This window comes from Danio rerio, chromosome 25 (genome assembly GCF_049306965.1).
Source record: "Danio rerio strain Tuebingen ecotype United States chromosome 25, GRCz12tu, whole genome shotgun sequence".
In the NCBI taxonomy this organism is placed as follows: Eukaryota; Metazoa; Chordata; class Actinopteri; order Cypriniformes; family Danionidae; genus Danio; species Danio rerio.
Window position 1 is genome coordinate 3,888,319 of NC_133200.1, and position 18,203 is coordinate 3,906,521.

Sequence of the window (18,203 nt, forward strand, 5' to 3'; positions counted from 1 at the left end):
TTTAAAAATGGCATTTCTATGATAGTCTCATTTCCATCATTAAAACCGTATAGAATTGTTGGATATTAAAACACAAACCTCTTCAGTTTATACAAAGCAGAAGCATGCTCATGTTCCATCATTAAACAAAAAGGTACAGTAAATATAATTTTAAAGATTGTTGAAGTTGGAGAACGCGCACGCTTGGACAGTTTATACGTTTGAACATGTCATCACCCTGCTACAGTTTACACTGCATTCCTTTTTCAAAACCACTTTTATACACCCCGATGTTGATAATTGCCTCGCTTCTCTCAGATCCCTTTCCTGAGGGCACCACTGTTATGCTTTAAAAGACACTTTTATGTAGTGCTTGGCCCGAGCACTGTTTTCTGTATAAATGAAATACAATAAAGACAGAAAGGGTGTTTCTTAAGAGCTCGACGTTTTCAAAGTTTCCCTCTCTGCTTTTTACTGGCAGGGCTCTCTTGGAACGCTTGAACTAAAGATTAAGCGCTAAAATCTGTGTGGTTTTGGGCACCGTTGCTATAATTCAGCTATATCCCAGAAACATAAGCGCGGGGCGAAATCACCAGCTCTCGCGACCGAGATCCAGGGTGCCCTTAACCGCACCGAGCTGGAATCCAGGAAGACCAGACAGCGGTCAAAACCAACACCTACATCCACACCCGCACACAAGCTCAGGTTCAGCACGCGTGTGGAGACCGTGAATCTGAGATGAGTGGAGCGGAGCCCAGATCAGTCCAAGAGATATTTGGACAAAGAAGAGAAAAAAAAGAATTGATCGGAAAATCTTGAAGGGGCCACTTTAAGCCACATTCCTTCTATCACTCGTTTAACATCATTAAAAGAGTTGCTTTTGAGCTTTTTACACTTTTAACTTCATTTCATGTGCAATGTTGCTGTTTGAGCGTGAAAAAGATCTTAAACTGTTAGAATCCGAAAGTTCTCTATATCAAGATTATATGTCACTATCCGAATTTAACCCTATTGTTGACTTGCATCAATAATAGTATGCAATATATGTATCGCAGAGGTGTGTGATAAGTAACGTTTATTTTATGTATTGGTTGTTTCTCTAAATTTGACCAATTAGATGGAGCTGTAGTATATTTAGCCCCACCTCCACAGTAGTCACTGTTCTGCTATTCGCTGGAGCCCAAAGCCCTATTTTATCCCTAATTTAGATGCTTTATTTTAGAGGTTTAGTAAAGGCAAGTCATTTGTGACCCAAAGGGCAAATGGTGTAAACAGAATTTGAAGACAACAGGAGGGTTAAATAATAGCCATCGCTGCTGATTCACGGATCCAATATACTGATACACATGCTATTTTTCCCCAACTGCTCATCTGTCATTTCTTAAGCGATTTTACAATGTAGATTGTGTCAAAGCAGCTTAACATAGAAGTTCTAGTAAATTGAAACTGTGTCAGTCCAGTTTTCAGAGTTTAAGTTCAGTGGCGAGGAACAAACTTGATCAAAGTGAAGGAAAAAAAAAACTTAGAGAGAAACCAGGCTCAGTTGTGCACAACCATTTCTCCTCTGGCCAAACTTTTTGAGCAGAGCTACAGCCTGAGCGCCTGAGGCTGGATGTTCACATTCACTAATGCTTATTGTTTGACCTTGAGTGTGCTCTTTTCACAAAATCATGTGGGTATTTGACATAAAAGAGACTCATTTTAATGCTCATGTAGCAAAAGGGTTGCTATCCGCTTGTTAAGTGGTGAAGTGTTTGTGACGTATGTAATACTGTTTCCGGGTCCAAGCCGCCATTCATTTGAGTGGAGAAATCATTCGCTTTTGATCACGTTTTATTCCTATCACACATTAAAGTTAATTTTATATAAAATCATACTGTACACAACAATCTCTGGGCTTGCTGCATAAAAAATACCAAAAATGTAACAATTTATTAAAAAATAATCACTTTCTGGCCATCGGATATTAGGCATGGACATATATATTGCGATCGTGATTTTCGAAAGCCTTAAATCACTTTGTAAACGTTTATTATTAACATTTCATGAGTCTCCCCATTCAGTTGAATAGAGCGCTTGGACCCGGAAGCCACTTCGCGTGACGTCACACTTAACAAGCGGATTATACTTTTTACGCTTTTAACTTCACGTGCAATTTTGCTGTTTGAGCGTGAAAAAGATCTTAAAAAGTTAGAATCCAAAAGTTCTCTATATCAAGATTATATGTCACTATCCGAATTTAACCCTATTGTTGACTTACATCAATAATAGTATGCAATATATGTAGCGCAGAGGTGTGTGATAAGTAACGTTTATTTTATGCGTCGGTTGTTTATCTAAATTTGACCAATCAGATGGAGCCTTAGTATGTTTAGCTCCGCCTCCACAGCCCAAAGGTGAACCAAAAGCTGTATTGCTGCTGATTCACGGATCCAATATATTGATACACGTGCTATTTTTTCCCTAACTGCTCATCTGTCATTTCTAAAGCTATTTTACAATGTAGATTGTGTCAAAGCAGCTTAACAGAAGTTTTAGTAAATTGAATCTGTGTCAGTCCAGTTTTCAGAGTTTAAGTTCAGTGGCGAGGAACAAACTTCACCGATTGACGAAAGTGAAGGGAAAAAAAAAAACAGAAACCAGAGAGAAATCAGGCTTAGTTGTCCACAACCATTTCTCCTCAGTCTAGGCGCCTGCGGCTGGATGTTCACATTCACTAATACTTATTATTTGACCTTGTGTGTGCTTTTTTCACAAAATCATGTGGGTATTTGACATAAAAGAGACTTATTATAATGCTCATGTAGCGTCCTGGGATGTGTATCCCAAACAACGACAGAACTTGCGGCTGAACTAACATAGTACGATGCATCGTTTGGGAAAAGAACGATGTAGTGACGAGTGTTTCCCAAAACCCGTTGCTTTGTCGCAGATCCATCATTTGAACCACATTAGCTAATGTAAAATGCGCATAATGATGCTCTAAACGGTGTGGAGTAACTACTTCTTTAGAGAAGAACCTCATAGTTTCCTTAAAAAATTATATTGTTTTACACGCACATGCATTTAAAACAAAATCCAATATTAGTTTTGATAAAAACATGCACTCGCTTTCCATATTAACTGAGATATCTGTAAATGGCACATATAGAGCCTGTGTTTCCTTTACAAATATTATTGAGAACATTACATATTCTATTCTATAACATTAAATCACCTACAAAAGCGAACACATACTCTAATATCATATTTAATTCTTATAAATAATGAAGGCATTTAAGAAATGAAATTTAATATTTATTATTTATTAGGAAATGAAAAAAGTCTTACATCATACTTTAATATTCATAATATTAATAATTAAGATGATGATTACTATTAAGTAGGATATTGTTTTGTTTTTTTCTTGACAGATGTAAACCACTGCAGAAATGTTCTAACCAGCAGGCCCATGTCATATACAGTATGGATACTTAATAGATGAACTACTATCATTAAAAAGCATTAGCGTATATTGCGTTTTTATTTTCACAGCTTTGGAGACGTAACATAAATTCCGCTTTTAAATAATAGGTCACCTATAGCTATTGTCATGAGCCGCGGCTGTGTTCCAAATGACATCAATGTTTTCAAAGTGCACTGCGAAGGGAGCACAATGTAAACATGAAGATCGCTAAAACTGAACTGTAAAAATACTTGGAAAGCAAATTACACCTAAGAGAGATGACTTTAATGCTTTTTTTATATAAATAAAAGTTTAAATGTTAGAAAGTTTTAAATGAATAGTGCATAGGGAGGATAACTGGGAATAAAACACAGGCAGAAAATATGTTTCTAACTACAGCTTCAGAGGTGTAGTTGCAAGCATACAATTTGCGACGCAATTTGCAAATGTTCGTTGGAACGATGGATTCGGGAAATGCCAAATCAACGAACTATGTTTGTAACGACGGAACTTGCGACCTTAGTTGGCGAATGGTTTTCGGAAATGCACCCCAGATTGATAGCTGGCTTTTTATGAACAAACTTTCTGTTGGTAATTTCCGAAAAATGAAATATTAATAGTCTAAATTAAAAAGGCTTCAAAATCCATACTGATGTTTTGTTTGTTGTTGCTGGAGTAACTAAGGCATGCACTGCAAAGGCTCCATCCTTTTCTTGAAAGGGGGCGGGGAGCAACTCCTCATTTGCATTTAAAGAGATACGTATGAAATCTGGGCAAAATTTAAAGTTTACAGTATAGTTTAATAAAAAAAAGGAACATAGACACTTTTGTATAAAAAAAGTGATACTGCACATTTACATTTCATGAAAGTATACATTAACAACAATTGATTTATATAATGTGCATGCATTGAATTAACTAAATTGACCGTAGTGTATAAGTGTGTGTGTAAATGTGAGGTTGCATGTGTGTTTCCCAGTACTGGGTTGCAGCTGGAAGGTCATCTGCTGTGTTAAACATATGCTGGAATAGTTGGCGGGTCATTCCGCTGTGGCGACCTCTGATAAATAAGCCGAAGAAAAATGAATGAATGTGCATGCATTATAATAAGCCCAATATGATCAAATCAGATTTAATGTTGATTTTAAGGTATTTTCTGATCTTAAAATTAACATGTAACTTCTCACCAATACATGGCTGGCCTCCCATGTGCATTTCATGTGTTCACTTTACACCACTTCCTATACTGTGTGTCATACCACAGGAGCAGATTTATACCGGATTTGCTGCTAAATACAGTCCATTTGACCTTACCCGTCTTGCCCTGCGGTAGAGTCTAATAAGGCTTATGCTGCCATCTTTAGGATTTTTTGCTGTACTTCTATATAGAGGTTTTCTAATAATAGAATGATTTAGTCATGTATTACCATACATTTTATATATATATATATATATATATATATATATATATATATATATATATATATATACATACATACATATATATATACATACATATATATATACATACATATACATATATATATATACATACACACACACACACACACACACACACACACACACACATATACTATACACACACATACATATATACACATACATATATACCATACATGCATACATACATATACATATATATATATATACATATATATATATATATATATATATATATATATATATATATATATATATATATATATATATATATATATGTATATATATATATACATATATATATATATATATATATATATATATATACATATACACATATACATATATAAACAAACACACACACACACAATTTTTATTTTTGGGACTTGAATAATATCTTTCAAACAAACAAATAATATCTTTCAATTTAAAGATTTGTTTTGTTGATTGTGATTTATTCAAATAATTATATAAATCTGACCAAACCTTTTGTGAGATTTTACATGTAAAAAACATGCGAGTCAAAGTTTCCTCACTTTCCTGACAGAAAGAACAAGCATCTGCAATATCAATAAATTTTGTGATAAATGCATTGACCGGGTATTTATTGTGTAGAATTTTAAAATGAATTTCCTTTGCTTTGTTAGGGATTACATATTTATTTGAGAGAAGCCATGTTTTTTTTCTCCAATCAATATCTTGTATTAACGCTGACCAATATGATTTATGATTTATGATTCCCTCTTGGAGCTAGGCATGGGCTGGTATAAGATTCTGATGGTGTGATAACCTTGGATAAAGATATCCGTTTCACAGCATCACGGTATTATGATTACTGCTTTAAAATATATTCTTTGTAAGTGTCTAGGTAATAAAATTAAAACTTTTTTTACCTTTTGAACAATATATTTTATTTTGAGAAACATTTAAAATATTTTGGAGCAGTAAACATGTCAGGCTATTTGAAGTATTGACTTCATTTGTTCAAAAACAGATTTTTTTTTACAATTTAAAACAGCATCTTTAGATATCTTTTCCGCTGAAGGTACTGTTGTCTTAAAAAACAAAACAAAAGACATCAATAAAAAAATCCTACACATACCTTAGGAACGGTATTGCAGAAAATATTGGCGGTTTTTAAACCTTGACTTTTCTAAAACGCGGTACACCTTAAAAACAGTTATCATCCCATGCCAACTTGGGATGCCTAATTAGATTTTTTTTGTGAGAAATTTAAATAATAATTTGTATTAATGCAATTAAATTAATCTTTATTTATATGGTGCTTTTACAATGTATATTGCATAAAAGCAGCTTAATGTAGATTAAGAAACGAGAATAACCTTTAGAAAATAATTTAGAAACCTCAAATAGTATTAAACTACCTTGCCTTTTTAAAAAGTAGGATATATTTAAGTATAATAATAAATAATACTCAGTCATGCATCTTGAATTACCCTCATACTTTTAAGTCGCCCCTCCCCCACTTTGCATTGTAGTCTTTTATTATGAAATGTAACCTTGCCAAGAACCCGAACTTTTACTTTCGTTTTTTTGTTTCACCTTTTAATTTAATATTTCCAACCCTCAATGATAAATAAAAAAAATGTACTTGTAAATAAATCTGCTGAAAATTGAAGCGTGTTGCAGTCAGCCACCATATGCCGCAGCTGTCGTCTCGGCCTCTTTGTTTTGGGCCAGCGTCTGTCACTCTTCCGTTTCGACCAATAGAAGAACGCCTTACTCGGCAGCTTCAACCAATGGGTGAATAGCTTTGTTCCACTGTGCTCGTTCTGAGGCGCGCGCGCACCGAGCCGTCGAGCTATTTCTACTTTTATCCGCCTTCGCAAACCCGTTTAACCACGCATTTGAGCGGCGTTGCTTTTATCCACACACAAGCTTCGATGTACGATCTCTTAAAAAGTCATTTTGTGGCTGAAACGGATAGCTGTGTTTGTCGTAAAACCCTGCGAGGACATTCAAACGGAAGGCGCGAGCCGGTCTGACGGGTGTCAACAGTCGCGCGCTTTTATTTTTTATAAAAACAAGGCTTAACCAAAACACTGCGGTTTATTTCGGAAAACCTACAATTAAGTAATCGCACTTCATTTTTAAAGTAAACCCTTGATTTTAAAAGCACTTTGGTGAAGATCGAGCATGGCGCAATTTCATGAGGATCCGGCGCTGCTCACTAAAGAGAAACTGAAAAGCGAGTTAATGGCGAATAATGTTGCCCTGCCGAGCGCCGACAGCAAGAAAGATGTGTACGTTCAGCTGTATCTGAAAAACCTGACTGTGCTCAACAAGAAGAACACAATCTCAGCTCCAGACACTTTCTCCAGCGATGAGGAGATCAGCACAGCGCCGCTGGTGACCAACAGGAGCCGCTCGGGGAAGGTGAGATTATCAGCTGCTAGTCATTAACACTGATTAGCAGAGCTTTTGCATAGTTATGGTCAGTGTGGGAAGAGATATCGGCTGATTTATTATTCATTTAGGCATTCGGATGTGTGTATTGTTATCTATTTTATTGGCTATGATTATAAAAAGTAGTTTTATTGGCTTTTTTGGTTAATATTTGTCGCCGATATTTATTTTTAGTTCAGTTATTTTCTAGTTTCATGGGATTCTTGTGTTGCCTGTAATTTGTTTATCAATATATATTTTATTGGTTATGTTTATAAAAATAGTTTTATCGTATTTTTTGATTATTCTTTATTGGCTGATATTTGTCTAAAGTTGTCTTTTATGTTGCCAGGTTTGTGCATAATTATTGCAAAGTGAGAGAAGATATCGGTTGATTTTTTTATTTCTACGTTTGAATTTGTGTAATGCTATTTCTTTTATTGGCTACGATTATAAAAATAGTTTTATCGGCTTTTTGGTTAATAGTCACCGGCTGATATTTATTTTTTTAGTTCAATTAAAGTTGTTTTTGGTAGGTTCATCAGATTTTTATGTTGCCAGATTTGTGCATAAGTTGTTGTATTAGTTCAGTTTATAAAACGTCCTGCTTTAGAGAAGATATCAGCTGATTTTTTTGTTGTTTTGTTTTATTTCTACGTTTGAATCCATGTTATGCTATTTATTTTATTGGCTACGATTATAAAAATAATTTTATCAGATTTTTGGTTAATACTTATCAGCCGATATTTATTTTTACTTCTTATAAAGTTATTTTTTGTTATTTCATGGGATTTTTATGTTGCCAGATTTGTGCAGAATTTGTGTAATACTATATATTGTATTGATTAAGTAAAAAAAAAGGTTTTATGAGCTTATTTGGTTAATTTATCGGAAGATATTTTCATTGAATTTTTATGTTTCCAGATTTATGGATATTTATGGTCAATGTGGGGGAGAATATCAGCTAATTATTCATTTCTGCACTAGGATATTTGTGTGTATTAATATATATTTTATTGGCTGTGTTTATATAAAGTTTTATTGACTTTTTGTGTGTGCATAATTTGTGTATCTCTATATATTTTATTGGTTAGGTTTATAGTTTTTGGTTATTGTTTTTCGGACGATATTTATTTTTAGTTCACTTAAGGTTGTCTTTTGTAGTTTCATGGGATTTTTATGTTGCCGGATTTCTGCATAACTTGTGTAATACTATATATTGTATTGATGGCATTTTTAAAAAATGATTTAATCAGCTTATTTGGTTCATTTATTGGTTAATATATTAATGAGATTTTTTATATTGCCAGTTTTGTGCATATATATGGTCAGTGTGGGAGAAGATATCAACTCATTTATTATTAATTTCTGCTTTAGGATATTTGTGTATTACTATATATTTTATTGGTAATGATTATACAAAGTTTTATTGACTTTTTTGTGTGCATAATTGATGTATTACTTTATATTTTATTGGTTATGTTTTAAAAAAATAGTTTTATCTGCTTTTGAGGTTATTGTTTATCGGCCGATATTAATTTTTGTTCAATTAAAGTTCTTTTTTTGTAGTTTTATTGGATTTTTATGTTGCCGAATTTGTGCATTATTTGTGTATATATTGTATTAGGTCTAAAAAATGGTTTTATTGGCTTTTTTTTAGTTAATATTAAAAATATTGGCCGATATTTATTTTAGTTCATTAAAATTGTCATTTGTATTATTGGATTTTTATGTTGCCGGATTTCTGTATAATATGTCTATTGCTCTATTTTTTATTGGTTATGTTTATAAAAATTGTTTTTTTTATTATTGTTTATTGGCCGATATATTGTGGTCAATGTGGGAGATATCGGATGTTTTACTATTTATTTCTATATATTAATTTGTGTATTACTATGTATTTTATTGGCTGTGATTTATAAAATCTTTTATGGACCTTTTTGGCTAATATTCAACAGCTTATATTTATTTTCTTAGTTCAATTAAAGTGTTAAAAATTATGTTGCCAGATTTGTGCATTACTATATATTGTATTAGTTCAGTTTAAAAAAAAATTTTCTTTGGAGAAGATATCGGCTGATTTGTTATACATTTCTATGTTTTGATATTTGTGTATTACTAACTATTTAAGTTTTTATCTGCTATTTTGCTCAATATGTTTTGGCCGATATTTTTAGTTCAGTTAAGGTTAGTTGTATTTCCATGTTTAATGTGGGAGAAGATATCAGCTGATTTATTAATTATTTATACATTTGGATTTGTTTATTACTATATATTTTATTGGTTATGTTTATAAAAACAGTTTCATCTGCTTTTTTTGTTAGTATTTTTTGACCGATTTTTATTAGTCCTGTGCAATATTTAACCTCAACCAAAATAAAAGTTTGTTTTGACATAATATGTGTGTGTACTATTAATATTTGTTACACATATTACTGTGAATATTACACATATCTTATGTCAAAAACTTTTAATTTAGATGCAACTCATAGCAATTAATCTTTTGCCCAGCACTTGTTTATTTTTAGATCAATTAAACTTGTCATGGGATTTTTATGTTATGTTTTTTATGTTTTATATGCAGAATTATGGTCAACTTGGAAGAAAATATTGGCTGATTTTTTTTTTCTTCTACATTTAGATTTGTTTATTGCTTTATATTTTATTGGTTGCTTTTATAAAAAGTTCTTTTGACTTTTTGGGTTTATATTTATCAGCCGATATTACTTTTTAGTTCAATTAAACTTGTCATGGGATTTTTATGTTGCCAGATTTGTACATAATTATAGTGGGAGAATATATCAGCTGATTTATTATTCATGTTTACATTTACATTTGTGTATTGCCATATATTTTATTAGTTATATTTATAAACATAGATTTATCAATCAATGTTTAAGGTTAGTTTAATTAAATTTTTTAGTTTAATGGCAATTATGTTGCCAGATTTGTGCTTAATTTGTGAATTACTGTATATTTCTTTTGGTTGGCTTTATAAAAATAGTTTTATCAGTTTCTTTTAGTTTACTTTGTATGTATATATATATATATATATATATATATATATATATATATATATAAATTATTTTTTATTTTATTTTTTTAAAGTTCAGTTTATCAATGTAAAACTGATTTCTTATCTATTTCTACCTTTGTATATAAATGGAAAAACTACAAATTTTCAGTCACAAAGGGTGCAAGACCACAGGAGTTTAAATGTAGTCTGTGTATATCAGCAATTGATTAAAAAGGATGATTTGACAAACTGAAAATGTATTAATTAACTGCCTGAAAGTACTGAGTTGTACAGTGTAAACATCTCAGTAAGTCAGTTAAACACTTGGCCTATTGAATATTAAATAGATTCAATTCTTGTTCATTGAAAATTATTTCATGGTAAAGCAATACATCAACTTGCGTACCTTAATTGAAATGTTTTAACCCAAACTTGCCCATAGAAAAAATGGCATCGTATCAAATGGTATAAACTCCTAACTGTGTATGTGTACATAAAATAAATGTTTTTAAAAAAGCTAATAACAGCATCTTAATGATACTAAAAAACACTGGTGCTACAATGACATTTGAAGGTTTTATTTAAATTTTTACTTTTCTGTTGTGTGTCATGTCATCGCTATATCTTTTACAAGTATATATGAGAGATAAAAACAATTATATGTATTTCCTTTCTGATTTTGCATGAATCTACAGAAAGCCACAAGGAAGACGGACCGAGTTCGGGCTGAAGAGAACGACGTCTCTGGTTTGACCGATGAAGAGTTGAAAGTTCAGCTCCAGAAGTTTGGGATCCATTCAGGACCGATTGTTGGTGAGTTTGACTGTTTCCAAAGATGGATTGCGCTTAAAACGTTTTGCGCTCTATACTTATCTATCCGGTTCTGTATGATCACAGCATCTACACGTAAAGTCTATGAGAAGAAACTTCAGCAGGTCCTGGATCAGCCGCCGGTGGAGACCAGCCTGCCTGAACCAGAAACCACCATCCCAGAGGCTGTCACTATTAAAGCAGATGGAAACCAGAATGGCAACACGCATTCAGCTGAAGATCAGTACAGCGATAAAGAAGAAGGTAAAGCAGGATCAATCAATACTGAGACTCGCTTTTTGCATCTTTAAATATAAGTATGTCATCTACTGCAGTTTCTGTAGTGTCAGTATATTTTGATGTGCAAACCAAGAGAAATTGAACCTTTATTAAAGAGGTAACTCACCACAAAATGAAAGTTTGCTGATAATTTACTCTCAGGGTAGATTATACAAGATTTATTTCTTCATAAGAAAATACATGAGAAAATTTGTAGTTGAAACTTGGTGATTCATAAAATGCAGGTCAAAGACTACTGCCACTTTGATAGTCAGAAAAAGCATATATGCAAAAATAAAATGAATAGCTGTGGTTTTATTACAGTTTTTATAACTAGATTTCTGTATTTTGTCTTAATTTTCTGCAATGCTAAAATTACATGCTGTTCAAACCTATCAAATCTTTGGTAATCTTTAAAATATTCAAATTTTTAAATAGGATATCGTCCTCTCTCGAATGTCTAATGCTGCGTTCACACTAGACACAGAACGCACACGAGTGATTTACGTGTTAAGTCAATGCAAACACCCAAATAAACATCCTGCGGCATGAATGACGCGAATTGCGTAAATGGAGCGGTGCGAATTGAGCGTTTTGTGCGTTTGACGCACTTAACGCGTGTTTCGCACAAATCACTCTAGTTCGAAAATCTGAACTTTAGTGGACATTTGCGCCACATTAACCAACCAGGAGCTTGCTCTTGTGGGGGCGTGATTGTGACGTATCGCCTGTTGTGGGTGTCCCGGGGGAAATCCTGCAGCCAACACCGACAAGAAGTTGATCAAACTAGGCTGGGCTCAGTCAGAAGCACCGCTGAAAGCCTCCGTCGGCCAGGTTAAGTTTCTGGAGGACTTTATGAGCTCACAGAGCTGGATGCACCTCTGAAAGGATGTAGTGGACTCAGACACGGCCCTAAACGTATCATCGCTGTTTTTCAGCCTTTATAAAGCACATTAACACTGTTATTTTCTTTATAAAATGCATGTTAGCCATTTAGCAATGAAGCTAGAGTCAGAAGCCCTGCCCATCACGCGAATCCGCGTCTGTTCTGAAGTGTATTTGACGCGCAAATGAAGCGGATTTGATGCGCCAATGAAGCGAGTAAACTCAAATGGTCACGCGGCTATTTACGCGCGAATAGCGCGTAAAAAAGATTATAAAATCTTCATAAAACAAATAATTATGAGACAAACTGTTCAATTGCATTCTTCATTATAAGTTTACTCTCCCTTTCACCAATTTTGCGTTGCATTTCATTGGCATTGTATTATTTAGCAAACTTATTGCAAAGAAATTAATTTTAATTCTAATTTCTCCAAAAATCTTGTTCTCATTACCGTAATGTGAGAAATAGCATATACTGATTACTGTTATATTAAAATAAAATCTCATTGCCATCATGAAAAAGTTTCAGACAATGTAATTTTTACTGTACGGGTTGTTCACGTATCATATGAGACGCGCTTCTCACAAAACAGAGGCTTTATACACATTACTCACCTTTCTATCAACAGGATTTGATTCATGTATACTGGTCACTTTTTTATCAAAGTAAATCTTATTACCATCATAAAAAATAAATAATTTTGATTTCTATAAAATTATTCTCATTACCGTAATTTTAAAAAATCATTCTCGTTGCCATCATTTTAAACATTTTCATTACCAAAATGAAAATAATTATTTACCACAATGAAAAATAATCTTATTGAAATCTTTGCTAATCTTTAAAACTAAATATTTTTTAATGGAAACTAAAATTTTCTTCTTCCTTCATAAAATGTCTTGCTAATCAAATCCTTAAAAAGAGCACAAAATGAATTAAATTGACATAAAACAAATCAAACTCAGGGCTCAACAATAAGGACTAAATACAGTCTTAGAATCGAGAAACAGTTTGTGCTTTAAAGCCTTTAAATGCTGCCTTCTCAGTGATGTCGTAAACCATGTTTCTTTTGGTTCCTTCTATCTGATTGGATGTTGTGAGCATGTTGTTTTTTTGTAACCTGGTAAAAACCAGTACAGCGAAATGAATTTATGAGGCTAAAAGAATGTCTTGGAAGCAAACATTTACAAAGATATGCTCATTATACATTTATTAACATTTTAACACATTTTTGACACAATATTAAAAACATGTGGCTAAGAAATAGCTATTAACTTAACTTTTTTTTTGGTGGGGCCAGTGAAAATATTGGCAGGGCAAGTAAAAATCTGAACCGCTGGGCCAATCGGGCCAGTAGAAAAAATCCTTAGCGTTGAACCCTGGAACTGTTTAGCCCTATTCTCCCTTACAAGGTTAACTTTTCTTTTACCAAATTTGCTTTGGATTGATTGGCAGAAGTACCTGAAGCCCCTGTTGTGACTAAGCCGGTCCGGAGCCGAGGAAAGACCCCCGTCACCACCAGGACCAGCAGTAGACAGCGTACTAAAGTAAAGACCGCACACGCTCAGAAAAAACAGCATCATCAGACTCTGATTGAAGGCCGATATATGTGAAATGTTTGCATTTGCTCTCTTCAACAGCAGGTGGAGGAAATGGCCATTGAAGAGGCATCTGTGGACAGAGCAGATATTTTAAAGGAAATCTTCCCCAATGAACAGGCCACACCAACTGGAATAACGTGAGTGTGATATATTAATCGATAATATAGAAACTACAAAAATTAAAAACTAAATATGCATGTTTGACCGTGATGAATATTTACTGCTGTAATGAAACCCTACACTGATGTTTCTGTACAGGGCCACGTGTCGAAGGCCGATCCACGGTGCGGCTGGTCGTCCGGTGAAGCCTCTGAATCTTTGTCCTGAAGAGTCGCTTCTGGAGCAGAGCCTTTACACGGTGACCAAATCCTCAGTCACAGATGTCTACAGCACAGTGCCCACCGCTCGTCCCAGACCTCGCCGCCGCTGGCTTGCTTTCCTGCTGAAGCTCCTGCTGTTGATCGCATTGGTCGCGTCGCTTTATTACGCCTACCAGACCGTCACCCCTGATCAGATCAACGCCTGCCAGCTCTATCTGCAGGACAATGTGATCACACCCATCGTCAAATATATTAGTTGGGATAGCCCAGCTGAGGTCGGAGGTGGTGGCAAATGAGCGTCCCGTTCTGCTAACCTGCTTCAGCATGCATCTACTGTCAGACTGATTTTTCTAGTCCTTTAAGGAGCGACGCATCGGCAGGGTTTGATTGGGGAGGGAGGGATTCTGGGTATTGCAGTTTGACCTTAGCAGTCACCTCTGAATAGACTCGTGTTTCAAGTAGTCTTTAAACTCTGTGTGTTGTGTTTTTGATCTTGCTTTGTGATTTTACGGTTTTGTAGCATTCGAGACTATATAGAGAAGTGTAGTGTTCGCTAATAGCGAGTCAATCGCCGCTGTCATCGGTTTAGCATCACACAACGAGAGGTCAAAATTTACTGAAGGGGTTTTCTCAAGTGCCAAGACATGGCCAACACGAGCACAATTTGGTTTCAGACACACACATACTCAAAAGCCTGGAGCTGAATGTTTGCAGAAATGGTTTATTTCATATATTTTGAAAGGTTTTCCTGTAATAATCATGGTGAATTTTGTTTTAGCATGGCTAAATCCTGACATTATGAAGTGATGCTAATGAGGCTAGACTGAGAAAATGTTCTAATGGGTGAGTCTCACAAACAAAACAAAAATAATCACATATGTTTGAAAAGAAAATTGAGTATTGAAAATAGGACAGATACCACTTTTTCCAATGTATTGTTTTACAAAATATAAATAAATCATGAACATAACCAAAAATCTCATTACCGTAATGCGGTATCTCATTACCTTACATTTGCATGTACTGATTACTTTTATATTTAAGTGAATCTTATTGTCATCATGGAAGATTAATTAATTTTCATTTCCATAAAAATTAAAATCATTTAAAATTTGTATTACTAAAATTAACAAGTCACTACTGCAATGAAATTATTACTGTCATAAAAAATAGCTTAGTTTAAATTTCCATACAATCATTACCGTAATTTTTAAAAATCATTCTCGTTCTCAACAGTTTAAACATTTATATTTTCACTTCTAAAATGAAAAAAATATATATATTACCACAACGAAAAATAATCTTATCAAAAAAGAAAACCTGTTCTCATTACCGTAATGCAAAGAATTGCATGCACTGATTACTTTTATATTAAAATAATCTTATTACCATCGTGAAAGAATAATTGATTCTCATTTATATAAAAATAATTAGTAAAAAAAATGTCATTGCCGTCATTAAAGAATTTTCATTACCAATTTTTTTTATAAGTTATTACTGCAATAAACTATATAATTACCGTCATGAAAAATAACTTATTTTTAATTTCTGTAAAATTATTCTGATTACCGTGATTTTTAAAAATCATTCTCATTCCCAGCCTTTTAAACATTTTCGTTTGAAAATGAAAAAAAAAATTATTACCACAATGAAAAATAACCTTATTGGAAAAGAAAACATGTTCTCATTACCATAATGCAAAGAATTGCATATACTGATTAATATAAAAGTAAAGTAAATTTTATTACCACCTTGAAAGATTAATTGATTATTATTTCCATAAAAATAATTAATAAAAAATTACTACTTTAAAAAAATAACAAAATTATTACCGTCATAATAAATAATTTTCACTTCCATAAAATTATTCTTCTTACCAAAATTTAAAAAAATCATTGTCATTGCCAACCTTTTAACCATTGATATTTTTATTACTAAGATAAAATCATTACCGCATTAAAAAAATATTACCGTCAGGAAAAATTACTTTAATTTTATGGAAATAAAATTATTTTCATTACTGTAATTTTTAAAAATAATTCTTAATCCCAACCATATTTTCACTTCTAAAATTAAAAAAAAAAAAATGATTACCACAATGATAAATAATCTTATTGGAAAAGAAAACATGGTTTTATTACCGTAATGCAAATAATTGCATGTACTGATTACTTTTATATTGAAGTAAATCTCATTGCCATCATAAATAATTAATAATCAAATATTTTTCATTGCGGTCATTAGAAACAAATTACTACCGCAATAACAAATGAATAATAAAAAATAAAAATATTAATACTGTTGTAAAAAATTACTTTAATTTTCGTTTCCATAAAGTTATTCTCATGACCGTAATTAAAAAAAAAAACTATTCTTATTACCAACCTTTTAAACATTTGTATTTTCATTTGTATCATTACCGCAGTGAAGATCTTTTTTTATTGAAAAACAAGTTCCCGTTACTGTAATGCAAATAAATTATATTATTATCGTGATAAGAAAAATCTTTTTTTCTGTAAAGATGAATATTCTATTCACATTACAATAATAAAAATAAAATAAAAATCGGTAAAGATGGAAATTTAAATTCAGATTTTGTTTTGTTTTTATGTTTGCACAAAATTATTATTTTGTTAGTAATTGCAAAAATGTATCTAAATTAAAGTACAACCACAATTTGTCTTTGGTGTACACTTTACTCATGTAAAACAATTCTTCTGCATTACAGCAATCTGAATACAATGAAAATTGCTTGATTAAAGTATATGAGGTGATTTTTGTAGCCTGATCTTGCGAGGAAACAAGTATTTTACGTTTCGTCAGTTTAGCGGTAAATTCGTACAAGTTCAGTCGAATGAAAATACGATTTTAAAAAGGGGGTGTGGCTTTCAACCCCGCCTGTAAATCCAACCGTCTCTGGGGGATGAACAAATCATACTAGTTATACTAATTAATAGCCACTAAATCAAAGTTACGAATTGGCTGTGCATCGTGTTGAATTTTTGTGGTGAAATTTGTCTTTTAACGGTTTCTGTGAGATTCACCCCTGTAGCATTTATTTTAATAGTTTGTAGCATTGAACTACTACTGAACAACCAGCTCAGATGACGTTTGGTTTTATTGCTATACTTAATAATAGACATTTATTTATTTATTTTTTACCCTCCGCTTCAAGGACCATGTGATCATAAAGTCTCGTAGTGAAAAAAACGCATCACTTCAGTTGAGATGCAGTCTGTTTTCATAATTTTTAATAGATAACGGCGGCTTGTTCGATGTGTTTGTGAAGTTTTCATAATGTGATGTGGCATTATAGCCCTTTTAAAACCCATAAGTCAAAGATAATGCCTCTTATTGACTGTAATCAGACCCTATGTGATTGCACAAAACACTGGCATTCATCTGACTAAAGCTATGAATTCATTTCTTTGCTGTGATTTTAAACACAACCAGTCGTCCTCTTGCTGTATGTGCTAATTCAGTATATCAGAGAAATACATTCGTGACTGATACCTTCATCTTCAGGGGTTTGTTTTTATATTTTGCTACTCTCCGTTTATTTTTAACTGCAATATTTTTCTAACGTCTTCTCTGAGATTAAAAAAATCTTTGTAAAACACAGTGGGTTACTTTTAAGATGTACATACACCAAATCCACTAACCATTAACTAACATTTTAGGGTTTTCTGCTATCAAATGCAGTGAATGGTATAAAAAGTCCAATTTGCACTTTGTATTTAGGCAGCTAATTGTGGATTAAATTGGACATGAGGAATGAATTATTTATCCTTGATTCAGTACAATTCTGGTGTGAAATAAAAGGAAACCATTGAGATCCCAGAGGTGACCCTTCATTGGAGTTTATTCACAGCAAGGTCAGTTCAATCACACACACATTGCAGGTGTTTTATTTAACGAGGAAAATTTCCTGTCATTTTTACACTGAGCTTTGACCTTCACACACCTTTGCATACAGAAACATCAGTTTATTTCAGAGAAA

At 32.9% G+C, this 18,203-nt stretch overlaps 1 protein-coding gene across 1 annotated transcript; it reads left to right on the forward strand.

The window, feature by feature from the left end:
- Window positions 1-6,887: 6,887 nt before the first annotated feature.
- Window positions 6,888-15,180, forward strand: tmpob (thymopoietin b). Its single transcript, NM_001020598.1, is given in 6 exon segments — window positions 6,888-7,282; window positions 11,003-11,120; window positions 11,205-11,381; window positions 13,738-13,829; window positions 13,923-14,020; window positions 14,142-15,180. Coding segments are annotated over 6 exon segments (1,083 nt in total). The 5' UTR covers window positions 6,888-7,042; the 3' UTR covers window positions 14,500-15,180.
- Window positions 15,181-18,203: the final 3,023 nt, after the last annotated feature.